General features: G+C 52.8%; 1 protein-coding gene across 4 annotated transcripts in view; it reads right to left on the bottom strand.

The window, feature by feature from the left end:
* MAP2K6 (mitogen-activated protein kinase kinase 6) overlaps positions 1-26,086 on the bottom strand; it is a 51,170-nt gene that overhangs the window by 14,069 nt on the left and 11,015 nt on the right. For all 4 annotated transcript variants that reach the window (XM_086857718.1, XM_023938849.2, XM_086857717.1 and 1 more), the window contains exons 2-10: positions 11,741-11,807; positions 10,841-10,889; positions 8,133-8,246; positions 6,742-6,861; positions 6,072-6,188; positions 5,563-5,614; positions 3,586-3,713; positions 2,429-2,506; positions 1,142-1,281 (exon numbers count right to left, since the gene is read on the bottom strand). In XM_086857718.1, coding sequence (XP_086713844.1) covers positions 1,142-1,281; positions 2,429-2,506; positions 3,586-3,713; positions 5,563-5,614; positions 6,072-6,188; positions 6,742-6,861; positions 8,133-8,246; positions 10,841-10,889; positions 11,741-11,807 — 865 coding nt within the window. The remainder of the gene's footprint in view (positions 1-1,141; positions 1,282-2,428; positions 2,507-3,585; positions 3,714-5,562; positions 5,615-6,071; positions 6,189-6,741; positions 6,862-8,132; positions 8,247-10,840; positions 10,890-11,740; positions 11,808-26,086) is intronic.

The following is a 26,086-nucleotide window of genomic DNA, read 5'->3' as shown; positions in this document are numbered from 1 at the left end:
GTGGGTCAGGAGCCGAGCAGCTGGACCACAGGGACATGAAAACATGCTTCAACAAGACCCTGAAGAATCTAAACGTGGGTACTGAGAGTGCCCAGGCAGGAGCAGCTGATAATCCCCTTCCAGGGGCACGGCAGCTCGGGAACAGTCTCACATTTCTGTTTGTCCATCTGCTGTCCTTTGTGGCCGCCAGGCAGACCCAGCAGCCGCCTGCCAACTTGGCAGGAGGGTGGGTGGCACTGCAGAGCCTGGAAAACCCGATCCTGCTGCCAGGCAGTGTGCAGGGAAGCTGCAGGGAGCCAGGGCGAGGGCAGGCTGTGCTCTCTGCACACTGTGCTGGGGTGCCTGAGCTCTCTCCAGGCTGTGCTGGGGTGCCTGAGCTCTCTCCAGGCTGTGCTGGGGTGCCTGAGCTGTGTTGGGGTGCCTGAGCTCTCTCCAGGCTGTGCTGGGGTGCCTGAGCTCTCTCCAGGCTGTGCTGGGGTGCCTGAGCTCTCTCCAGGCTGTGCTGGGGTGCCTGAGCTGTGTTGGGGTGCCTGAGCTCTCTCCAGGCTGTGCTGGGGTGCCTGAGCTCTCTCCAGGCTGTGCTGGGGTGCCTGAGCTCTCTCCAGGCTGTGCTGGGGTGCCTGAGCTCTCTCTCTCTCTGTGCAGCCTGCAGACAGCAGCAGGGTTGCTCCAGCCCTTTTCCTACAGCACAGCCAAATGCTCCTGCTGTTTCCAGCTGCCAGGCCTGGGGAAAGCAGAGCAGCAGCCCCAGGGCCCTGGGAGAGGGACAGACACCGGCCAGAGCGGGACACCACAGAAAATCTGCCCTCAGAGCCGTGTCCCCTGAGAGAGGACACAGCCATTCCGTACCCTGCTGCCCTTCCCAGCCTCAGGGACACGAGCTGTCCCTGCTCACAGCAGCCCTGTGGGGCAGCCAGGGTGAGGAGACCCCAAAATCCTGCGTGTCCCCTCAAAGCAGCCCAGCCTGCTCCGCGGAGAGACGGCCAGAGCTGCTGTGCCTGCACGGTGCTCAGCAGGGCACAGCCCTTCCCCAGGCAATGCTCTGCCCAAATCTGGGGTTGGGAGCTGCCTGTGGAGACAGGCACCCGTGTGCTGAGGGCGAGCAGGGCCAGGGAGAGCGGGGACAAGAGGGAATTGTTACCATTGCGAGGTAAAATCCACAAACTCTGCTGAGAACTTCTCCGCTGGGAGCTGCGGCGACGGCTCCTCCACCACCTGCTTGAGCTGCTGGAAGGGCGTGCCCCAGGAGTCGTAGGGGAAGCGCAGGATGGCCAGCTCGATCTGGGGACACAGAGCCCAGACTCAGCACTGGGGGGACACCCCACAGCTCTGGGATTGCTGCCTGCCCAGCCCGGGGTGTGCTCCTGTAGGCTCCACACAAACGGGGCTGCTCAGCCTGGGGATGGGAACGCTCCAAGGAGATCTTAGAGCCCCTTGAGAACCTAAAGGGGCTTTCCAGAAAGGAGGGAGGGTGATTTTTTACATGGGCAGTGGTAGAACAATGGGGATTGGTTTTGAACTAGAAGAGGAGAGATGTAGATTAGATATTAGGAGAGAATTCTTCCCTGGGAGGGTGGGGAGGCAGCTGGGGCTGCCCCTGGATCCCTGGCAGTGCCCAAGGCCAGGCTGGACAGGGCTTGGAGCAGCCTGGGACAGGGGAAGGTGTCCCTGCCATGGCAGAGGGTGGAATGAGATGGGATTTAAGGCCCCTTCCAAGCCAAACCATTCCAGGATTCTATGATTTCCTCGCCCCACCTGGCCACAACACATTGCTCATCCTCCCCCAGCAAGCAGGAGAGGCTCAGGAGAGCCAGGCAGCTCCATGTGCAGTGTCCTGTCCCCCTGTCACCCCCTGTCCCCCACCTCCTGGGAAAGGCTGGGAGCAAAAGGCAGCCCCAGCACTGGGAAACCCCTTTAGGAGCAGATGGATTCCCCCAAAACACTGTCCTGAGGGGGCCTCTGGGAATTGCTGAGTGCTGGCAGGACTTTCTGTGCCGGGAATCCAAGCTGCTCCATCTCCTTAGCCCATGCTGCCATCTCCCGGCAGCTGCAGCCGGCACATCCCACCGAGCAGCTCCCTCCTCCTTCCATCCTTCCATCCTTCCCTCCTTCCCTGTGTCAACTTCCCTGTGCCCTCCTGGGCTCTCCCTGCTCCCACCCCACCCCACATCCCACCGAGCAGCTCCCTCCTCCTTCCATCCTTCCATCCTTCCATCCTTCCATCCTTCCATCCTTCCCTCCTTCCCTGTGCCCTCCTGGGCTCTCCCTGCTCCCACCCCACCCCACATCCCACCGAGCAGCTCCCTCCTCCTTCCATCCTTCCATCCTTCCCTGTGTCACCTTCCCTGTGCCCTCCTGGGCTCTCCCTGCTCCCACCCCGGGCCACCAGCATCAATCCCTGAGCCCCACGGAGCCCTCCTGACCGTACCATGGTGATCCCCAGGCTCCAGATGTCAGATTTGACGCTGTATCCCTTCTGGTTCAGCTCCGGGTTAATTCTCTCAGGCTGTGAACAGAGACAAGGGTGGCTGAGGAGCAGGGATGGCCCCAGTGCCCTGCCCACACCCAGGCTGGGTCTCTCAGGGTGGCAGCCCCAGCACCCCTTAGCCCAAACCTCGCCCTCCTGGCTGTGCTGGGCCCAGCTGGTTGCCCATCCTCACCACTACAGGTGATGCCTTAAGTTTGAGCTCTCATATCTCCCAGGTTCTGCATTGGGGCATAACTCTGAATTTCATAGAAAGTGTCAGCAGGGTCTCCTCACAGCTCAGCACACACAACAATCCTTTTCCAGATCAGAACCAAGGACACCACTGCAGCTTTGGGCCCAAAAACAACAGAGGATTGAGGAGAACAATCTGGGAGGATGGGACTTCATTAACTGAAGCTGTAATTGCACAATTAACCCCAGTGTGGAAATGGACCAAGGCTTATGAAGGTGTGAAAAGGTGTGATCTGTCATCCATCCTGGGTGGAATCTCAGCCAGGCCCTTGCAGTGCCCAAGGTGCATCCTTGGAAGGGCTTTAAATAAATCCCTTTATTTAAATCACTTTACTCCTTTAACTCTGTCCAGCCTCTGCTCCAGGGAGCCTCTCCAGGCATCAAGGGCAGGCAGTGAAATGTGTCACCATGAACAGGTGGCACCTGCAGTGGTGGAGCTGACCTGGCACAGCTGGCACAGAGGGGCTGACAAACTCTCCAGGACTGTTTTTACCCTGTTCAAGTGCTCCACAAAGGGTGAATCCTGCACAGCAGCTCCCAGCAGCCGCCCAAGGGACCCAGTCCCTGCCGACTGCTTTTCCTCCCCCTGCTAAGTACTGCTGTCCCCACAAATGGGGACAAATAAACAGGGAAGAGGGAGCAATTCCAGAGCCTTCCCAAGGTCACAGGCAGGCGAGAAGGCAGCAGGAAGCCGTGCCCAGATGAGATCTGAGCCATGAGATCCGTCTCCCCTCCCAAAGGGATTGTGTCCCTTAACTTCAGGGCCACATCTTCCCAAACGAATCCCTGGGATAGATGCCGGAGGCTGATCCTTCCCCCCGGCCTCATGCTCCTTTGGCTGCTCCCCAGGCAGCTTCTCAACTTACAGCCATGTAGGGTTTGCATCCTGCATCCATGGTTTTAGCAACAGAGTCAACGAGGTAACCGCTAATCCCAAAATCGCACATTTTCACCTGCCCCTGCGTATTGATCAACACGTTAGAGGGCTTTACATCTGCAAGAAGGAACACAGACCACAGTCACTGTCACGAGGGGGTGGCTGGGCCAAGCCACAAGCAGCCTCAGAGGGTTCTATCAGCAGAGGGCAGCCAAGGAGCCCAGCAGAGCCCAGCACTCCGGGCGTGCCAAAAACCCGCTGGCCGCGGCTGTGGCGCGTTCAGGCGACAGCCTCATGGGCCTGTCATGTGTCCTGCTGCTGTCCCTTCACTCACACACTCCCCTCTCCCAGCTGGGGGAGCAGGAGGTGACTGCACATCTCAGGGAATGCTCAGGGAATGCTCAGGGAATGCTCAGGGAATGCTCAGGGACACCGGGAGCGAGCAGCTCCGCAGGGCTGTGGGTCATTCTGTGGGGTGTCTGCAAAGGGCTGGAGCTCTGGCAGGGCCCCATGGGTCTGGAATCATGCCAGCACAAGGGAAAACCCATGGGGGAAGGATGTGGGGCTGCAGGGGAAGGAGGGAGCAGCAAACTGAGACGAGGATCAGAGTTCAGAAACGACCTCTGATTTTAAGGATATGAAGCCCGACTGCAGCGTGAGCAGCAGCAGGAGAGTGGGAGCTCCACACCCCATGGAAATCAGGCCAGAGTCTCATCTACCTATTGCTGCCAGATTTATCCCTTCCCATCGTGGCTTTACAAATCCCTGGTGTGCTCTTCAGGCTCGTGAGGGCAGACAATCCCCAGCAGAAAAGGAATGAAGGCATCCAGAGATGCCGGGCAGTGATACCCAGGAGAGCATGGAGGTGTTCTCCTGCAGAGCAGAGCTCTGTGAGGCTGATCCCAGGTGGAATTTCAGCTCTCTCTGGGATGCTCCAAAGGGAGCAATCCTTTCCCTGCTGTCACCCAGAAATAACAGGTCACTTCCTGGAGATCCTCTGTCTCCACGTGATAAAGAATTAAACAGAAGAGCTGAAACAGCCTTTGAAGGATGCCAGAAGCTGTGGTTGAGTCCTGCTTATTAGAACTGTGGGTTTACAGCTCGTTAACATCTGCTCTCTAATCAGCATTCTGCAATCAAAAGCCTCAGGTATCCAGAATCCTCACCCATCTGTTACTGCACTGAAACAAGACCATTTTCAGTGGAAATCAAACAAGTGCACACAGAAACCCAGCAGCCCAGAAGGGCTTTCCACCTCCTTTCAGTGATACAGGAGGCAAAAACTCAACCCCCAGCCACAGAAGAATACAGCCAGTGCCACTGCCTGTTCCAGCTGAACTCTGCTGCTCACACACTCCAGGGAGGGCTCTTTCCTCCTCATGACAAATTGAAAATGACCCTTTAAAAAATAAAGGTGTCAAGCAGCAACTGCAAATTTGTTTCTGAGTTTGTTCACAGCAGCTTTGAGATGCTCCAGAGGGGAAAAAGTCAGAAGGGTTTAAGGAGGGGAATTTATGATTTCATTTAGGTGTCAGACTGCTGTGCTCAGGGAGGCTCATGGAGGGGGTGAGGATGGCTGGAGCAGTGCAGGAGGATGAGGATGGCAGCGAGATCCCTCTCACTGCACATCAGCACAGAGCCGTGGAGCAGCGGGACAAACCTGGGCAAAGCCTGCTCCAAAAGCTTTCCAAGGTCAGGGGAAAGGCCTGGCTCAATTTCAGCCTGGGTTTAGGGGAAAGCAGCCCCAGGGAAACAGCCTTCCCTCCGGCAGCCCCTTCTACCCCACTTCAGGGGAACACCGGGAGCAGCAGGCAGATTTCAATGAGCAAACTGCAGCCATCTCCTCTGCCTGGGTTTTGCCACAAGTCATGAGATGCTGGGGAGAATTTCTGCTGTCAAAGGCCCACTTTTATCTCAGGTATTTTGGGAGCCCTTGCCAGGCTGAGAGCAGGGCAGTGGCACTCACCTCGGTGGATCACGGAGAGCTTACTGTGGAGATGTTCTAGTGCTTTTACAATCTGAAACGACAAATCCGGAGTCAGTCACAGCTGGCAGCACCCAGGAGGAGGAAATGATACCTGGCTTCACCCCCAGAGCTGCCTGGAGGGCAGGAAAACCACGTCCCCCGTGAGTGCTGCACCCTGTCAGCATCCCAAGGTGTTGGTGGGTACCCAGGGACCTTCCTGGGGGTTCCAGGACCCCGATGAGAAGGGAAAGGAGCTGCAGGAGCCTCCCCACATCTCACACTGGGCCATCTCTCCATCACGTGTATGGATGGACACATTTATGGCTTATAAATATAAATATTTATGGCTTATAAATAACATCACTTCAGAGCAGACATGTGAGGCCAGCTGTGGGAAGGGCCCCATGGACCACCCTCCTCCTGCACATACAGCAGGAGCTTGGCTCAGGAAGGACCTGGCTTAGGAGAGAAACCCCTTTGCCTCCCCTCCTCACCCTGCTGCTACTCACAGAGACTGCGATTTTCCCCAGGATGTCCTCAGGAATCGTCAGGCCTTTGTCAATGACATGTTTGTAGAATTTGTCCAGTGAGGTATCCATCAGCTCCATGCAAATCCACACGTCTCCCTGGAGAGTAAAGCAAGCAGACAGACACATATTGCAACAAAGCATCTCTTTTCCCTTCCCCTTCCCTTCCCCTTCCCCTCCCTGGCCTTGTTGGCTTCTCCCTGTTTTCTAAAGCCCATTCAGCAAAGCTGTCCTGGCCTTTCCTTTCCCTGCTCTGGAATTCAGTGCTGATCACATTCCCTACCATTTAGGGCCTCCTCTTCCCAAAGCAGAGCCACAGTGATTTAGGAGAAATCCAGAAGGTTATCAGGAGCTGAGGCTCCCGATGCCCAGCCAGGAGAAGTTCAGCTCTGCAGAGCTGTGCTTAAAGCTCTCCAATAAATCCTGCTTTCCAGAGCTTTCCCCACTTTTCCCCCACCTGGAGGGAACCAAGCCAGGCAGTTGTAATGCCACAGGACCAGGCTGTGTGCTGGTGGCCGTCCCACACTCACAGCCACAGCAAGTGACACATCCTTAGGGCAGGACCGAGCCAATCTCCGTGTCCAGGTGCAGATTAAACCCCTGGCACTTGGAGGAAGTGCAGGAGTGGGAACTCGGTCCCAAGAAGCCTCACCTCTCGGAAAAGCGCCCCGTAAAAGGTGACGGTGAAGGGACAATCCACCGTCCTCATGGAGATATCCAGATCCATCAACAACCTCTTCTGCTCCTGGCTGTTCACCGTGGCTCGGATCCGCTGGAAGGCACAGCGTGTCAGGGCTGGCTGCCCCAGGGCCCTGGCACCTCACCCAGACCCTTCCAGCACCCCTTTGTCACCACCTGTGTCACAGGCACGTCCCCAGCCCAGCACCCACGGTAGGAGCACCCAGGGGTCCTCCCAGCACTGCTGCTTTGGCTCTTTCCCACCAACACCACTCCTTATGCAAGAGCCAAAAGAAAGAAGTGGCTTGGGAGAGGAGAGGGGAGCAGGAAATCGAATTCCAGGCTGGTGGAAGGCTGGGGCTTTGGGAGTCCAGTGGACATGTGTTACATCAGCAGGTTTTGGGCACAAGGAGAGCTCCAGCCCCCTCCACTGGGCTCCCATGGCTTTGGAAATGGGGCAGTTCCCAGGAAGAGTCGTCCTTGAGGTGAACCCTGGGCTGGCTAACACCACAGCAGGGCACACACAGGTCACACACATCCTCCAGGCCACTCAGGTCAGATACAGAACTGAACTGCTCAGCATCACAGAGAGCCTGAATGCTCCTGCCGTGCCCAGCTGAGATCCCCCATCGCCCCCAGAGAGGTGTTTGGCACTTTGCTGAACACCAAAGCACAGAGACCCTGGGGCCAGCCAGCACCCACTGCAAAATCTACCCACAACTGATGAGCAAAGAGTTTGTTCAGAGCTTCCAGAGCTTCTCTTACTCTGAAAGGAAGCTAAAATTCAGCCAGGCAAAAACTGGTCCTTCCCAAACTACAATTTTTCCCATGACCATTTCCCTAATCTCCAAATTTATGAGCCTAAGCTGTTGTTATGAAAACTTTTCGTGATAATATCTACAAGCCTGCCATGAGTCAAGATCCCATTGCAGCAGGCAAAACGTGAAAATCCCAACAAAAACTCCCTGTTCCAAGGAGACTGAAAAAGTCCCAGATGAAGAAGAGTCTCTTGTGCAATTAGATTTATTCTTCTTTATAATTATGAAGTGAATCTGATGGGCTTCAGCAGAAAGCAATATGTGAATTTCTATGCATGTGTGTGTTTAAAAAATGATGGCATATTGAATCCTAGGCAAACAGGAATGGTGTGGATAGAGGTGAGCAGTATGATGGATGCACCACAACGCTGGAGCATCCCACTTTTAAAACACCCCCTTTCCACAGTTAAATAACCCCAATCTCCCTCGGGCCCTGCGTGGAAAGAGGATTTCATGAGGAAAGCAGCAAATCTCAGGAAAGGAACAAGGGTGATTCCAAGTGTGCCCAGCACCCCGAAAAGGACAGACCCCCCGAGGCTCACTCTACCTTCACTGCCATGATCTGCCCGCTGGGCATGTGCCGCATCTTCTCCACCACCCCGTACGCACCTCGTCCCAGCTCGGAGATGGGCTCCAGGTCATCGGCCTTCACCTCAAAGTTCTGGGGGACAAAAGCCATGGGTGGCCGCTGGGTGTTTGTTCTGTGCCCCCTGTGCAGCCCCTCACTGGCCCTGGGGGGCTGCAGGGAGCAGCAGCCGCCCCACAGAGCTCTGAGGGGATGTGTTTTGTGGGCCTGAGTCCCAAAATCCCAGTCCCAGTGTGGGGAGGGGTGGGAGGGAGCACGCTGGGGCCATGGGGTCCATCCTCGCTGCCCAGGCTGTGTCCAGGAGAGTCCATTCCTTCCGTGGGGTGCTCTGCCCACCCACACCCCAGCACCATGGAATCATGGATCACAGCACCACAGAGTCCTCTGAGCTGGAATCCTGGAAAGGTTTGTGTGGGAGGAACCCTAAAGATCATCTCATGTCACCCTCCTGCCACGGCAGGGACACCTTCCCCTGTCCCAGGCTGCTCCAAGCCCTGTCCAGCCTGGCCTTGGGCACTCCAGGGATCCAGGGGCAGCCCCAGCTGCTCTGGGCACCCTGTGCCAGGGCCTCTCACCCCCACAGGGAGGAATTTCCTCCTAATATCAATCTAGCCCTGCTCTTTTTCCTTTTGCATCTATTTCCCCTTGTCCTGTCACTCCATGCTCTTGTCTCGTCCCTCCCAGCCACCTTCAGCTGGCAGCACTTTCATTTTTCATTGTTCTCCATCCTCTGAGGGCTGGAATAGGAAACACCACAGCAGCTCCTCCCCGGGAAATCACCTCAAATCTCACTTAATTTCATTTTCCTTCCATCCTCTTCTTCCCTCAAACAATCCAGGTGTTTTAAAGCTTATTTCTCCAGACCTGCAGATTGGCCAAATACTGAATTCACAGCTGAATGTGCCCCATTTTCAAATCAGGGAGGATTTCCTTTGTCCATCATCATTTTCTCCTACCTTTACACAAGGGATGAATTTGTATGGACCCTGCATCCCTGCCCTTCTCCTTTATACCACAATATCGTGCAGCCACTAATAATAATAATAATAATAACAACAACAACAACAACAACAACAATAATAATAATAATAATAATAATAATAATAATAATAATAATAATAATAATAATAATTTGATGTTTCAAATCTGCCTCTGCCACTAAACCCAGCCACTCTGTTTGCTGCAAGCACAAGCCCAGCAGTCAGTCCCCCTGCAGTGGCTGAGGATGAGCTGATTCCCAGGGAATAATCCCACAAGGCTTTCTGCTGGCACAGCAGAAAAAACCCTGCAGGCTGCAATGAGCCAGCTGGGGATGCCACAGAGAGCAGGGAGACAATGTGCACAAGGAGCCCTGACTACACATTTTGGAGCCACAGCAGAGATTTAGGCATCTCTGACTCCTGCTGTTCACCAGGAGCCTCTCCAAAAACACGCTTGGAGTTTTAGAGTTTAAGCAGAGTTTAGAGGGAGAGCAGGGTGAGTGGCTTTCCCTTGGGGTCACGGGGAGTGTGGGAATGCTGGTGCCCATCCCAAAGGAACCTGGATCAACAGGTCACAGGTCCCTGGGAAATGCAAGCCAAGGTGTGCCAGTCCCTGAGGCAGCCACGGATCCATGCCTGGAAAACTCCAGGGCTGAGTGTGGCTCCCTCTGCAGTGTCCAGCCCTGCATGGAGCCCTTCTGGAGCCTTCCCTCACCCCTGGGACTGCAGGGGATGGGTGATTTTCATGGAGCAGGCATTTCTCTGCCTCCCTGCTGCACCATGCTGCATCTCACACTGCTTCCCTGACCCTGCTCCAAGCCAGGGGAAATACAAAATGCAAAATGAAAGGAAAGCCTCCAAAATCAGGCATTTTAAACCACTCTTGGATTAGCACTTCACTGCATAAATCACCTCACTGACACCAAGGCCTATCTTTTGCACCTCATAAATTTATTGTCCAGCTTTAAAGTGCTTTTTTGGAATTCTGCTCTGCCTTTTTCTCCCATCAAAATAACTGTCCTGGGGTTTGGGTTTTTTTTTCCCCTGATATTTTTTATTCCATCCAGGTGGACTGGTCTCCATGCTGCCAGAAGGATTTGCTTCCAGGGCAGGAACATCTACCCTGAGTTCAACTCCTGAGGAGATGACCTTCAATATTAGCAAAGAGAAATATTTTGGGTGAAGGCTTCAAAATCAGCAAAGGAACTGCAGAGGGGAGTGAAACAACTCTGTCAGCAACCCACTTGCTTTATAATGGTTATTTCCAGGGGATTAGCTGCACCTTAGGGCAGCGAGGAAGGAATTTCCATGGTGGAAAATATGAAGGGAGCCCACGTGTCATGGGAGGCAAAGGGGGCACGTCCAGCAGGGCAGTGCCAAGCAGCAGCTCCAGCTGGCCACGGGGCCACTCTGGGCTGCCACCCACACAGCCCTGGCTGCAGGAGCACAAACACCAGGTGCCACTGGGATATTTATGGCTGGATGTGGCTCACCAGCCCCCAGAGCTCACCAGCTCCCAGGATGGATCTTCTCAGCTTTTATTCACCCAGCAACTGCTTTCTCTTTCAGGTGAAATGAGCTGGGTTATTGTAATAGCTGGTATTTCATTATCTGCCTGTTTTGGGGGTGCTGAAGGGAAGCAATCCCACAAGCAGCCAGCCCAGGATGATCACCTGGTCTCAGCCTTACCTCCTCACCAATAGAGATGCAGGCTTTGGAGTCCAAATCTCTGGGTGGCCTGAAAGAAAAGGGAAAAGATTTGAAATATTCCCTACAAAGATCAATTTTCCCTCAGTGAGTAAATCCAACCCCCAAGCCACCCCCTCACACCCTGAGGCCCCTGCAGCCCTGAGCAGCCTCCTGGCTTTGCAGGATCAACAGATCCACAAAGTCACCCCAAAAAGGGCTCAGGAATTGGATTTCTCACACCCAGCTCGCCCCTGCAGGAACCCAGAGGGACTCACTGTGAAATCAAGGCAGGTGCCAAGCACCAAACCTCTGCCAGCCTGTATGAAAAATGGACTAACATGGGCAGGAACATCTAAACCTGCTATAAATCATCACCTCAGTCACACTGCACAGGTTAACAGGCTAAAAACACACAATCCTCACCCAAGCAAAGAAAGCCAAGCAGGCTGGAGCTGCACAAAGTGCCTTAAAAACAGAGGGATTCCTTCTTCAGGGCTGAGCAGATGGGAAGGGGACGAGTTTTTATGCCTTGACCAAATGCCTGCTCCTCAAACTGGCAGCCCAAGTGCCACACACCAGTCAAAACTGGGGGCTCATTCTGGCTTTTATCTTCTCCTGCATCTTTCAGCAGCACAGGAGACACAAATGAGCAGAGGGTGATGGGCCCAGACCCCCTGGAAAATGCAAGGGCTGGGAAATTATCCCAGAATCCCAGAATGGTTTGGATTGGAAGGGACCTTAAAGACCATTTCATTCCACTCCCTCCCACCTCCCACTACCCCAGGGTGCTCCAAGCTCCATCCAGCCTGGCCTTGGACACTTCCAGGCGCCAGGCAAGGCTGGAAGGCAGCTGGGCTTGGTGGTTTGCTTTTCATTCTGCCTCAGTGTTTGCAGACTTACGTGGAGCTCGTCTGTGGCTGCTCAAAGGCTTCCTTAGGAATTTTCAGCCCAGGGTTTCTCTTCTTGCCTGCGAAACAAGAAGGAGGCAGAGTTAAAGAGAGGCACTTTTTTGTTGTTGTTATGATTTGTTTGGGGTTAATTTGTAAAACACAGTTTGTCTGTGTTTGCTGACCTTATTTAACAGAAATGCCCGGCCAGGCTGGTGGGGCAGACTCAGGGCACAGAGTTCAAACATAAAGTGCCTTTGTTCAGCAAGGTTTCATTTAAACCTGCGAGCCCTGGCTGCCAACTTGGTCCAGAAAACAGGCAAGAGCTCTGGCAAAGGCAGCCCATGAGAACATGCAAAGGGAGAGGTATTTCTCCTCCTACCCACGTAGGACCCCTTCAAACATTTCTCAGACTTAAAACCATTCCAGATACATAACTTCAAACCCTGGCAGGATGAAACATCTCCTTAAAACTGCATCTCAAAGTGCAGATCCTGATTCTGTTTAACGGCACATTTCGTCTCCTGGTCATTAAAGTTATGCAAACCCAGCAAAAAATAAAGCAGAATTCCAAGTTTGCAGGCTTCAAAGCCATTTGTTTCTATTCACATGGACCAGCCAAGCTTTTCTGAGCTGGATGCAGCTCAAGATCTGAGGCAGCTCAGCTGCAGCTCTCCTGGAAAGGAGGTCCAGACCAGCAGCCACGAGAGCCAGGCAGAGCAGAGAAACACAAGAACCTTTTTATGACTGCACAGATCCAGCCCCATTTCAGCACGGGGGCTCGAATTTATGGAGAAAAGAAAAAAAAAAAAAAAATAGCCTGGAAACATCAGTCATGTCACCAAACCCCAAGGTAAACATCTGGCTGCTGGGCTGGGTAATAAAATCCCTGCTCCATCCACCCCCAAAAAAGGCACAAGCATCTAATTTAGGCATTCAGCATTTTTAATCTAACATTTTATATCAATTATTCTTTATTTTAAGCGGGAGTTTTATTCTCTACTCCCAACCCTCTCTCCCAAAGTTCACCTATACATGTCTGAATTTGTTTTCCCTTTTCACACATCAATAGATGCCTGTGCATCCCAGTGCCAGAGGGGTGCTGGATCAAAGGGCAGACAAACCAGAATGGAAAATGACCTTTATGAATCAATTAATCAATTCAGATTAGCAATTTTTTTTAGAGTTTTAGTTTTTGGATTTATTTTTTGTTGTTGTTGTTGTTGTTTTGTTTGGGGTTGTTTTAAAAGTTTTTTTGTTTGGGTTTGGAGCTTTGTTTTGGGGGTTTTTTTTCCATTTTTAGTGATTTTTTGGGTGGGTTTTTTAGTATTTTATTTCCTTGTCTGCTTCAAAAGAGGGGATCATGCTCTCTCCTTTTGACAAAATCATTCCAGGATGGGGCAGGCTGCAAGAACCCAGCTGACACCTCGTGGGAACAGCATTTACTGGAAACCCCTGTGCACACTCACTGCTGGTATTACAAATCAACAGAGCTCTGAATGTACATAGGGAAGAAAAACTGGAAAAAAAAAACCCAATTCTCTGCTCCCAGGAGCTCCCAAGCTCACACAGGAAAAGCAAAATAAAAGCAGAAAGGTCATGGAGAGCACAAAGAACAGCTCAGAGATTTCCCAAAGAGTAAAAGCTGGTGTGTAAGGAAGCAAAAACGATTCTAACAACCAGTGGAGGAATTCCTACAGTGAGCAGAGCTGCTCTTTGACCATTTTCCTTCCAGTTTTTCAGTTTTATCCATTTATTATCTTTTCAGTTGTATGCAGAAGGTGGGAGTGAGGAGCAAGCCCTGCTGTGCTGGATGCTCCAGATTCCCTTTCCTGCCCAAGCTGTGCCAAGTGCACCTCAGACCTGTGGGGTGTTAAACAGGGAGAGGTCTGCTGGATGCTGGCACATTATCCAAATACAGGAATCTCAAAATTGCAGGTCTGGCAGTGCAGGCAAACAAAATCCCTGTTCCTCTGGCGTTTTCCAAGCTGCCATCACAGAGACCTCTCTGCCTCCTGTCTGCATCCTCAAGGAAACGAGACAGGCACGGGAAAAGCATCTTCAAACTGATTTTGCACGTGGAAAAGACACAAAAATCCATCAAATTGCCTATGGAGGAACTGCTGAACTAAATCAGGCCTTCACTTTGCTGCAATCACACAGGCACAAACAAAAGCAAACAAAAAACAGGCACAAATTCGCTCTGTTGTTCCCTTTTTTTCATTTTATCCTTCTTGGATTTGCTTGCACCACCTCATGTGCTGTCCCTGAACCTGCTCTGAGAGGGAGAAAATGAGAAAATGAACCTACTGGAGATGATTTGAACTGGACCCAGAACAGGTTCAATCTTATCGTGGTTCACACGTGTCAGCAGAACCAGGGAGCAAAACACCAAACCCAAATAAACATTAAAAGCCTTTCCTCCCTGGGAAATAAAATCTGCACTTTGGGGAGTTTATTTTCCTTGTCTCTTCTTCACAGAACACAATATTTTGAAATTCTGCCATTTTTCTGAAGCACAATCTGTCTGTGCCTTCGAGCTGCCGAGGCACAGGCAGAATTTAACATTCTTTGGGGTTTTCTTTTCAAGAAAGCAGAAAGCAACAACAGGAGCTTGAATAATGGATTTCATGATGGCACCAGGAGCAGGGATGGGAAGTGGGAATTGCCATGGCCAGGACTTGCACTTGCAGCACCCAAAGGTGCTGATGTGCTGACCCTATGGTTATTTAATGAATCCTGGGCTGAAATCAGGCGATTTCATGGCTTTTAACCGGATCAGGGCAAATTTCTGAGCTCCTTTTGTTCCAACATGCAAAGCACTTTATCCAAGCCTCTGGGGCCGATGTCTGTGCGTGGTGTGCAGGGAGGATCAGCAATCCTGAGCATGGCATGCTCTGAGAGCAGAAATGAGAAGCAGAGCCACCCCTGCAGGCTGCAGGAACCAGGATCCCCCTCCAGCCCAACCCCAGCTCCAGAACTCAACAGCTCACACATGACTTTCCCCCCAAACACAAACTTGAAAGGCTTTTTATTTTATTTTTAAGGAAAAGAATAATTGGAAGTCTCCAGATCAGTTCTGTTCAACAGGAACTGCCAAGCAAGTGTGTCGCTGTCAAAATAAAATCCCCCAGTTTGCCACAGCAGACGTCGGCTTGGGGAGATGATGCCGTATTAAAATCATCTGCACAGGAGCTCCAAATGTGGGGGCAGTTTAATAGCACACAAAATTGGATGGTACCTGTTCCATCCACCAGAAAAACCAGTGTTTTCCACGGTGTTTTTATGAATCATTACTATTTTTAGCTTTGTTTCCTGGACAAAACCACGGCGTGTGTTTATCTGCCGGTCTGTGTCGCTTGTGGCAAAGTGCAAAGCCACGGGCCCCTTCCAGCCCCATCTGACAGGGAAACTGAGCTTTGGGAGATTGCAAATCTGAGAAAAGCAGGTGATGAAATAAAGGAGTCCCCAGCTCATGGACTGAAACACAGCAGCCACCCATGGCAGGCACGAGGTGCCTCAGACACCAAAATCACAGCACAAGGCTCCGTCCTGAGGCACAAACCACCGGTTCTGCGGTGGCACAAAAACCCAGCAGAGGGTTTTTACTGCAATCCCTTGGGATTTGCAGTAAGGAAAGGCCCAGTGAGCCACCACACGCAGCACCAAGTCTAAATGTGGCTCCTCCTGCAGAAGGCTCTGCTGGTGGCTCAGCAGATGGGATCGTACATCTGCTCCCCAGCACCCAAAAGGACGTGAATTTTCTGTGTAAACAACCCCTGGAGCCTTGCTGCTCCCTGAGCCTTCGAGCTAAAGCTCATTTGAGAGTTCTCCCTGCAATTTGGCACATGGAGAAATCCACAAGCACTTGACTCAAAAGCCAAGTTTTAAGAATAATTGAGGGGGGAAAAAAAACCCAGCCTGGTTTGGAGTGATGCTGGGAGACATCTCCAGAAGCCAGCTTTGATAAGCAAAACGTGCAGGGTATTTGTGACGTTAAGCAGAAGCTTAAATCTGCTTTCTTTTGGCCAAAATAAATGGCCCACAGTGAATACTGAACCGAGTGGTGCTGAAGGAGGTGCCACCTGTACAAAACCTTTCCTGCAAGTGCACTGCTCAAGGCAGCGGTTCCACCTCAGGGTGAGAGGAAACAGCCTCAAATTGTGCCTGGGGACGTTTAGATTAGAAATTAGGAGGAATTTCTTCCCCAGAAGGGTGGTCAGGCATTGGAAGAGGCTGCCCAGGGCAGTGGTGGGATCACCACCCCTGAAGTGCTCGAGGTGTGGCACGAGGGGACACGGTGGTGGGCTTGGAAGTGCTGGGTTTGCATCCCATGAGCTTGGAGAGCTCTTCCACCCTTGATGACTCCCTGATTTTCTGGTTCTAATGCCAGCAGCTGGCTGCAGCATCACTCAAACCTGCCCTAGCACCGACCCTGACTGCTCCTGCAGGGCCTGGACCAGCCCCGGGAGCCAAACGAAGCCTGAGAGCAAAACTGGAAGAGGAAAAAGAAACCCTGACTTAATGAAAGCACATTAAATACTTCCCTGTGAAGATCTTAAACCAAATTCCTGAGGGAGGGGAGAAAAACACACTTCCAAGGGGCTCGTTAAGCTCTTCCCACCGGCACTGACAGAGCCCAGGGATGGATGTTGTTAACCCCCAGCAATCAGGGCACTGTTAAATATCAATATTGAAACAGGAAACTTTGGCGTTTCACAGTGAAAAGAACAGAGAATAACAAAGAAAGGGAAGACAGAGGAATTTGCTGCCCACATGGGCTGTAACAGAAAATCAACTTCTGAAGGAAAATCCCTTTCCCCACTCTCCAGACTTTTCACTGCAGTCAAAAACTTCTTATGATATAATCCAAAATAAATGGTTCCTTGCCACAAAAAGCTCCTATTTCCTTCAAAGGATATTAACTAGTTCTGTCTTCACCACAATTTATTATTAAGAATATGTTCAATGGCCATGTAGCAACATTTCCTTTCAAACAACACTCTCAAGCATATAACTTGCTGGTAAAATTTCACAGGCTGGAAATGCTGCTTTCTCCCATTTTTTTAGGAGATAAACGTGGCTCATTTACGATTCCTGTCTCTCCCAAGGATTTTTTGGTCTGATTTCTTGGAAGGTTTTGAAAGCAAAATGATCTGGTTTTCCCCTATCAGCTGTACTGTGTGTGATCAAACCCCACCCCCTAAAACGAGGGCAGGATGGGAATGTTTGCTGGGTTGCCATGGAAGAAGAAGAGTGAATTTTGGCAGCTCACAAGCAGCTCCTAAGGCTCCACAACCGATGTCTGGCCTGATCCTGCAGTGCCACTCTGCAGAGGGAGAGGACCCATGGCCATGGTTTAGGTGCAAAACTCCCAACCCAGATGTTTCTGGCCAAACCAAGGAATTAAGATTATTTATTTTGTGTCCCAGCCACCCTGGAGATGCCCAGCAGGAGCGAGCTCTTCACGCAGGTGCAAAGGGCATCTTTTATCCACAGCTCAGCCCACATTTCAGCAACAATGGTGGGTTTGATGCTGTCAAAGAGAACTTCAAGCCTTGAGGGACACCTGGAAATATCCAAATCTCTGAAAAATTCCCTCATTAACCCCCCTGGACACAAACACTGAGATATCTCAAAGCTGCTGGCGGCACCCGGAGCAGAGCAGGGTCACCTGGTGCAACTGCTGCTGTAGGTGTAGGTTTCAATACAACCTTGTATTGAAAAATATTTTGACAGAATGACCAAAAATAATCAAAGAAGTGAAAAAAAAAAAAAAAAAAAATCTTTTTAACAAGTATTACAAATCATCTCACAGGTTCGTGATTTATACTTGCAAATTCTTAGGGTTGTTACACAAACCATCTCGGCATGGTCTGGGGATGGATTTGTCCATCTCCTTCCCTCCTGCCCCAGCAGCAGCTCATCACCACTGCCCAGTGCTCAAGGTTTTAAGGTTTTAAAGCTGTCCAGGTCTCTGCCCCAAGGAATCCCACCCATGGGGACATCCCAGCATGGCAGGAGAGGAGTGTGAAAGCCGGGAGCATTCCTGGTGTCTCCACAGTCAAACACTGCCCACTCCAGACTAAACAACAGCCACGAGCAGAGCCTGGGGCTCCCTGCCCAGCTGAAAAATTCAAATACACAGAGATAACAAAGTGTATTCTCAATGAGTGGGCTTGAGGAGAAGCCCTGCTGCTGGAGCCGTACCCAGACTCCCTCTGGCTGTGCTCCAGCTGAAATGGAAATCAAGCCCTCAAAGAAAACACAGATGGGGGCACATTCCTCAAGTAGCCACTTCTGGTGGGTTTTGGAGTCCAAAACCCTGGTGGCCACATCCACACGTGTCCCCTCATGTGGCATCTCCACAGCCATGACCACTGTGGTTCCTGCACCACCACCCCCCTCCCACGGGCTGCAAATGGGTGAAACCCTTTGAAATTTGCCATTTGGGCAGTCCAGGTGTGGAACCAGGCTATGGATTTTGGATTGAAATGCCTGTGGGATGGAACTGTGGGTGACAGGGGTTTGGTGACTGTGGCAGGGAGGCACAAGCACAGTTCTCTCACCACTTCTGCCCCCGTGGTTGGGTTGTCTGCCTTGGTAACACCCTGGGAAAGGTGCCCAAATCCCCTTAGTGCCAGGGACAGGGTGGGTGAGAGGCTGAGCTGTGCCCACCATCCAGTTTGTAAATGCAGTTTTAGCCAAGCCCTAATCTCATGTAAGCACCAATGATGTGGAAAAGTGGATCTGAAAACCCGATTTCCAACCCCTCATTAAGCACAAAAAGATTTTAATATGCAAGAGATGTTTATAGGCTGTAGAAGTTTCAACCAAAGGCCAAGGGATGGGATGAGGTGCATTTGGGCTTTATTTTTCACCCTGAAATCTGAGGGAGCTGCTCTCTCCTCAGCCCCACCAGTAAGTGGCCAAGTGCCTCTGGCTGCTCTTCCATCACTGCCAGGAGCAGCTGGATCTGTTGGCAGCAAAAGGAGATGCTCCAGGGATGATGGTGTGTCCTCTGTGCAGGACAGGGACATTTCCCACACGTCCTTTATCTGTGTCTTGCCCCATGGCAGTTTCCAACAACTCCTTGGAAACAGCAAACTTGAAATGTGTTTCCTTAACAACATTTCTGGGCTGCCTGGGGAATGGAGCTGAGCCTGCCATGGTCCTGGGGCCAAGGTGGCTCCCAGCTCCAGGCTTTCCTCTTCTGCTTTGGATGCCATGGAGCTGCTGGCACAGCTGGTGGCTGCTGGCACATCCAGGTCTGAGCACCCCATGGTGTCCACACTGAAACTCACACCTGTATGTCTGAATTAAAGCATTATTTATTTCCCTTCCTGCCCCCAAGGAGTCATGGTTTGGGTCAGGCAGCAGCAAAGGCAAGAGCACTTTTATGGTGAATTTTTTCCAACGTGGACCAGAACGAGAGCACAGCAGGAAACCCTGAAACACTGGCACACCACAGGAGCACACAACGCTGCAGTCACATCCCATTTCAATTCCCAACGCTCCTGAAGAGAAGAGCACGGCCTGGGCACAACTGTCCACACACCACCTGATCCCAAACTCCCTCCTGACACCGTCAGCACCCACAGTGGAATGGTGGGGCTGCAAATCACTGGCCTGTCCCGAGGGTGGCCGTGCGCAGCACCTGTCTGTGCCCAGCACCCAGATGTGCCCACATCTGTCTGTGCCCAGCACCCAGACGTAACCCAGCTGTGCCCCAGTACCCAGCTGTGCCCAGCATCCAGCTGTGTCCCAGCTGTGCCCAGCACCCAGCTGTAACCCAGCTGTGCCCCAGCTGTGCCCAGCACCCAGCTGTAACCCAGCTGTGCCCCAGCTGTGCCCAGCACTCAGCTCTAACCCAGCTGTGCCCAGCACTCAGCTGTAACCCAGCTGTGCCCCAGCTGTGTCCAGCATCCAGCTGTAACCCAGCTGTGCCCAGCATCCAGCTCTAACCCAGCTGTGCCCCAGCTGTGCCCAGCATCCAGCTCTAACCCAGCTGTGCCCAGCATCCAGCTCTAACCCAGCTGTGCCCCAGCTGTGCCCAGCACTCAGCTCTAACCCAGCTGTGCCCAGCTGTGTCCAGCATCCAGCTCTAACCCAGCTGTGCCCAGCACCCAGCTGTAACCCAGCTGTGCCCAGCATCCAGCTCTAACCCAGCTGTGCCCAGCATCCAGCTGTGCCCCAGCTGTGCCCAACACCCGGCTGTGCCAGCGGTTGCCCTGGGGTTTCTCCGTCGCAGGGCTGAACTCGCTCCTCTGACTCAAGCCTGCAACCTGTAATAAACCCGGGGCAGGAGAGGCTCCAAACCGAAATAGCAGGGCTGTGCAGGGAGCGGGCGAGGTGCACCCGCTGAACTGCTGGCAGGGTTGAGCAATGCCAGGGTTATTTGTGTCCCAGGGCCCGGCTCTGCTGCGGCGGCTGACGTGGGTCAGCCCTGCTGAGGCACAAACACCGCCGAGACAAAGATCTTCAGCTTTGCTGCGAGGTAAAATCACAAGGTCAGGGCTTCGTGCCTGCCTCAGAGCAGCCTCCAGCAGGAGAAGGTCTGAACAGCACCAGAAGAAAACACTGGAACAAGGCAGAGCAGAGAGCTCTGCAACACGGACTCCTGCAGACTTAATCTGTGGATCCTGCGGTGCAGACACGGACAGAAATGTCACCAAACTCTGCAAATATTAGGACCTATTTGCCCGCCTTTCAGTAAGCTCTGTATTTCAGTAATTCAATTTTGAAGGCAATTTCCTGATTCAGGCTAATCTCTCTTACTCTGCCCATTTTCCTCTTAACACACCCTGCAAAAGGGCTGCAGGCTGCTGGGTTACTCATGTCAATACTGAAACCAGAGGGATGCGATTTCTTCTTGTTTATCTGCACATTTTTGTTGTGAGAGTCTGTCTGTCATCCTGATAAGAGCGCATCTCCAAATCTTAGAGGAGTTCAGACCTCCTGAGTGCAAAGGGAAGAAACGCTTTGGTAGAGATGAGACGTGAGATCCTGTGCTGAGACGTGTCCTGAAGGGGGGCTGCAGAACCCTGGCAGCCGATACAGCTTTGGGGCAATTCTGTACCCCCTGGAGCCCCCCACCAAACAACCCCCCTACATCTCCTGCAGGGAGCACTGGGATAATCACACACAGCAGGTTTTGTGGGACACCAGCACCCAGGGCCAGCCTGGAGATAAAGGCTGGTTCTCTGACGGACAAGATCCTACAAGAACGGGTGTTTAGGATCCTCTGTGTCCTCTGGACATCTCTGATACCTCACCAAGCTGTTTCATGGGCTGCCACACTGGCTTGGACATTCCAGCACCATGGATTTCACTTCCCAGCTGGGCTCTGCCCCAATGGCTTTCCTCTACCCCATTCCAGTGCTGGCCTGCAGGAAAACCAACATGAGAGGAAATGGGGCCCCCAGTGCCCATTTCCAGGCTCAGAGACCAGCAAAAACCAACATGAGAGGAAATGGGGCCCCCAGTGCCCATTTCCAGGCTCAGAGACCAGCAAAAACCAACATGAGAGGAAATGGGGCCCTCAGTGCCCATTTCCAGGCTCAGAGACCAGCAAAAACCAACATGAGAGGAAATGGGGCCCTCAGTACCCATTTCCAGGCTCAGAGACCAGCAAAGAGCAGCCACATGCTCTCTGATGGGGAGGTGACAGCAAACAGCTTCGCCAGACAATGTCCCTTCCCAGACAATGTCCCTTCCTAGTTAATGTCCCTTCCCAGAGTTAATGTCCCTTCCCACTCACTGCCCATTCCCAGCCCAGACACAGCGTCACTTCCAATCTGTCAAGGGAACAGTGTGGGGCCTCCCGTCCTGCTCCTGCTGAGCTGCTGCCAGCACCACGCTGGCATCCACAGATGTGACAAGGCCAGACAGAGCCTCCCCTGACACCCTGCCCTGCCAGGCAGCCTGGGGATCAGTCAGCTCCCCTTCAGACAGAGCTGCAGCGCCAAGCAGCCCAAAATCCATCCTCCCTTAGGTGCTGATGGGAGATGGGAGCACTCTGCCTGCCTACAGCTTTCAGCACAGGCCAGGGGAGAGTGGAATATTAAAAACCCTGTTACAACACTTTGGCTGAACCCATCTGGCGTGTGCATCCGGCTGCTCCGACGCCGATGGCCTGGGGGAAAGGGCACAGCTCCTCCCAAACAGCAGCACCTCTGTGCAGACAGCGGTGTCATCACCCCGCAGGAACAGCACCCCACCGCAGGGAACTCTGCCCCCAGCCCTCGGGGATCCCAAACACCCTCCTCGCAGCTGGCTGCAAGTGGGAATGCTCAGCTCTCTCCTGGTTCACCTCTGTGAGGAACAGGCAGCGCCTGGGGCCCATGGGATGGAGAGGGAGGGGAGGAGGTGGCGGTGGAAGGGGTGGAGAACCAGGATGTGCTCATGCAAATCTCAGCACTAATAACCCCATCCATGGCCATGTGGGACACGGAGAATCACAAACATCCCCACGAGGATATCACCAACCCCCAGAGCTGCACAAGCCGTGTCTGTGCGTCCCCTCTGCCTGGTGCAGTGAGGAGTTCAGGCAGAAATACCTCTGCTGCTGTGGGATCTGAGTCACATCCACCAAAGGGACCTCCATGGATGAGGACTGCAGCAGCTGCCAAAGGATGCAGCCCACAAAATGCAGCATTCCATGCTTTGTCCCATCTCCCACAGCCTGACAGGCATCCCGTCAGGACCAAAGCCTCTTCCTTCTTCTCGCCTTCTTTTACTTAATTGTTTTTCCACCCAGAAACTTCACAGGTGGCCCAAGCCTCCCTTCCACTCCTCCCATCACACCATCTCCAACACCCTCAAATCCTGCAGGTCACTCATGGCTGCATGACAGGGAAGCTGCAAGAAACACACAGCCAAGGTTCAAGGAGATCCTGCTGGGCTCCGAGAGGTGCCCTGAAGGACTCGGTTTTCTGCTCCTCGTGGTCACTGCAGCTGGTTGCACCCCTTGTGGCTTCCAGCAGTGGGATGGCCACATCCTCCTGCTGCTCTGGGAAAGATGTGAAGGGTGGTGGAGATCCTACGGAGCCACTGGAGCCTCATGGTCTCTCCCCTTGTCCCTGGATCATGAGAAATGCCAGCACTGGAGCTCGGGGAGGGAGCGGATGGGGCAGGCGCCAGCACACCATCAATCACACCCCCATTCCCCCTCTGCCAAGGCCCACTGGCTTCACTGCCTCCCCATCCCAGAGCTGTTATCTCAAATCAGGAAATCCACAGCAGTTCAGGCCAGGGAAGCTGTTAGGAAAGAGCCTCCAGCCCTGGCTGGGTTTTTTTTTTTTACGAGGGACTTTTCATTTCGCTGCCACTTTGTTTTCAGCTCTCGCCTGTCTTCTTGCAGTGGGAGTTTGCTGGAATCAAAAGAGGAGAAAAGCTCTTGGAATTCACCCGGGGAACAAAAGGGCTTTTGTGCAGGAGGATTTGGAGGACGAGGCTGCTTTTGCTGCAGCCTCCGTGTCAGCTTTCCCCGTGCCAAAGAGCACCTGGCCTGGCAGAGCAGAGGTGGGATGGGGACAAGGTGGGCAGGACAGGGTGGGCTCTGCCCGGGCACAGGGGACTCGTGGGACACCTCCCACACCTGCCAGCACTGCTAAAACAGCACAGAGGGCCAAGAGCTTCACAAATATTGCGGTGCTGTGGCTCACCTAAGCCCCCTCTGATTAACATCTGCTCCTCAGGGCAGCAGCACCCTAAAAATCCCCTGAGGGAGCCTGCCATGCCTGTGGGTGCTCCCCATGCAGCCCCATGGCTGAGGGGATGAAGATCCCACAGCAGGATGTCAACTGAGGGGATGCTGCAAGTTCACCCACGAGCTGGGCACCATCCCAGTATTTGCTTTTTTTGCAATTTTTGTTTGCAATTTCTGCATGCCACTTGCTTTTTTTCTTTCCCCTTACCCACCAAGATTTCACCTCTGAACACCACCGTGAGTGACCACAGGACTCCAACCAACCTCCCACACGAACCCCGAGCAGGCAGCAGCGACTGTCCTACATTTACAAACACAAAAGCAGGTGTTCCATCTGCCTCAGCCACAAGGGGAGCAGGATTTGACTTAAATCCATGAGCCCCAGCTAAAAACTCCTCTGTACTTCCCAGAGCCACTGCTCCCAACAGTAAAGTATCCACCCCATAGAATTATAAATATCCCAAGCTGGAAGGGACCCACATCATCAAGTTCAACTCCTTTCCCCACTGCCACGTGGAGCCTCAAACCCCAATTTTCTTAGGGTGACAAGATGTGCTCGCATCAGCCACCCTACAGATGTATTTTTGCTCAAGGTCTCTCTCCAGTCCCAATATTGTTTTTCAGTTTTTTAAGGTGCTCAGTGCAGCTGGGATTTTCTCCCAGCAGATCTTGCAAAGGGGTTTTGAAACAGCAGAGCTCTGCAGCAGAGCTGCATCTCCCCTGAAAACACAGAGCAGCTCCTGCCTCTGCCCCTGCCAGCACCCACTTCCCGAGCCAGAGCCTCCTGGAGCTGTCAGCTGCAAGTGCAGATGGCTTTGGGACGGGAAGGTGACATTGCCACCCACGGCTGGGAGGGTCCTGTGCCTTGGGCTGCTCAGCCTGAGCTCCCGCTCCCGTTAAGGCTGGCCTAAGTGCCAGGCTGGGCAGGATCAGGGGTGTAAAGGCAGTGCCAGACTCCTGGCTCAGCTGCAGCACCTGGCTACGGCTCCCAGCCCCAAAAGGGACAGCCTGAAGGGACACAGGGACACTGGTGGCTCCTCACCACCACCCTCCCCATGCTGCCCCACTGAACCCACTGGCAAAGCCCCATGGCAAGTGCTGAGGCTTGTTCAGCCAAAAGAGCCAGGTTTAACCCTGGGAAAAGCAGGGCTTGGCTATCACAAGGGTGTGATTGGGCCAGGAAGGACTTGCCTGGGGGGCTCAGAAAACAAACCCTCTGGGATGTCACTGTCCCCAGAAGAGCAGGCACAGATTTATCCTCCAGCTCCTGCTTCCCACACCTAATGCAGCCCCATTCTCCCTCAGAGATGCTTCTGCTTCCCTGTGGGATCCCAGAGCCATCCCCCTCACAGCAGGCTGCAATAAAATCCAACCAGGGCAATGTGAGGAACAGTTTTATTTCTGTTGTCAGGGACCCCAGGCAGCCACACGAGTCTTGTTTTACCAAGCACAGATTGGGTTTGTTCAGCATATTATTAATTTGGACATTTCAAGTGCACTGCTAGCAGACATCTCCTGCTGATGCTCTGCAGGTAAAACTTGGGAGTTATAATTTTCTGCTCATGAGTAAAGATACCTTGGGATAAAATGGGCCATTTGTGCTGCACAGAGAGAAAACTGCCCATTGATCTGGTCATGGTTTGAGTTATTAAACATCAGAAATGTTCAGAGTCAAATGGGAATACCCATGGAAACAGGAGTGTGCCACAAGCCATTGCTTTATTGAGCACCCTCACCTTCTGCAGAAGGCCCTGGTGAACAGGAGGGCTGTGTTAATTCATGTTAATTCATGTTAATTCATGTTAATTCATGTGCAGGGCAGAAATCAGGTGGCAACTTTGCCCAGAGCTTTCCTTCATGAGAGGAACACCACAAGACCAGCAGCTCTGGCACAGTAGGAAAGGATCTGCTTCCTTGCATTTTGTCATGGGGAATTTTGGCAAAAGGTTCAGCCAAGTATTGAGATGAAGTTTCAGCATGGTCAGGGTTTTGATCAACCCCCCTTTGTGCTACAGCATCACACAGCTCTCTTGCTACTCTTTAATGATGCAAGAGCTTTCCTGCTTATTGAAGATGCTGATTCAAGATGGTATTTCATAGTTCAGAGCAGCAGAGGGGAGGAACCACCTCCTGCTCCCTCTGCCGGCAATGCCTCCAGCAAACGCCTGGGTCCTGCTTTAAACTCACCCAGGAGTTTATTCCCAGGGAGAAGCCACGGGAACTGCAGGAACACCAAACCCCTCAGAGGGGACCCCTGAGCCCTGGCAGCCCAGCAGCCCTGCCCTCCCATCCAGGGCACTGCCAGCCATGGCCAGGGCTGCACCAGGAGCCCACGGGCACCGACAGCCAAGGGCTGGAGCTGCTCCACCAGCACCAGGGCACCAGCTCTGCACGCTGCCAACACCTGGGCAGTGCAGGCTGGCACGGGAGGAAGGCTCCAGGAGCTCCAGGCTGTGCAGGGCAAGGTGGATGCAGATTCCAGGGAAGCTCTTTCAAGTTCAAACCCGTTTAAGGCAGAGGTCAGAGAGCATGACCTGCCAGACACCTCCTTGGAATCAACCTGAGCTGGAAGGGACCCATCCAGGGCAGTTCCTGGCCCTGCACAGACACCCCAACAACCCCACCCTGCCCTGCACAGACACCCCAACA

The sequence above is a fragment of the Cyanistes caeruleus genome, chromosome 19 (genome assembly GCF_971803275.1).
Source record: "Cyanistes caeruleus chromosome 19, bCyaCae1.hap1.1, whole genome shotgun sequence".
Taxonomy (NCBI): Eukaryota; Metazoa; Chordata; class Aves; order Passeriformes; family Paridae; genus Cyanistes; species Cyanistes caeruleus.
Note: the sequence above shows the minus strand (reverse complement) of the source record. Positions and strands in the feature narration are given on the sequence as shown.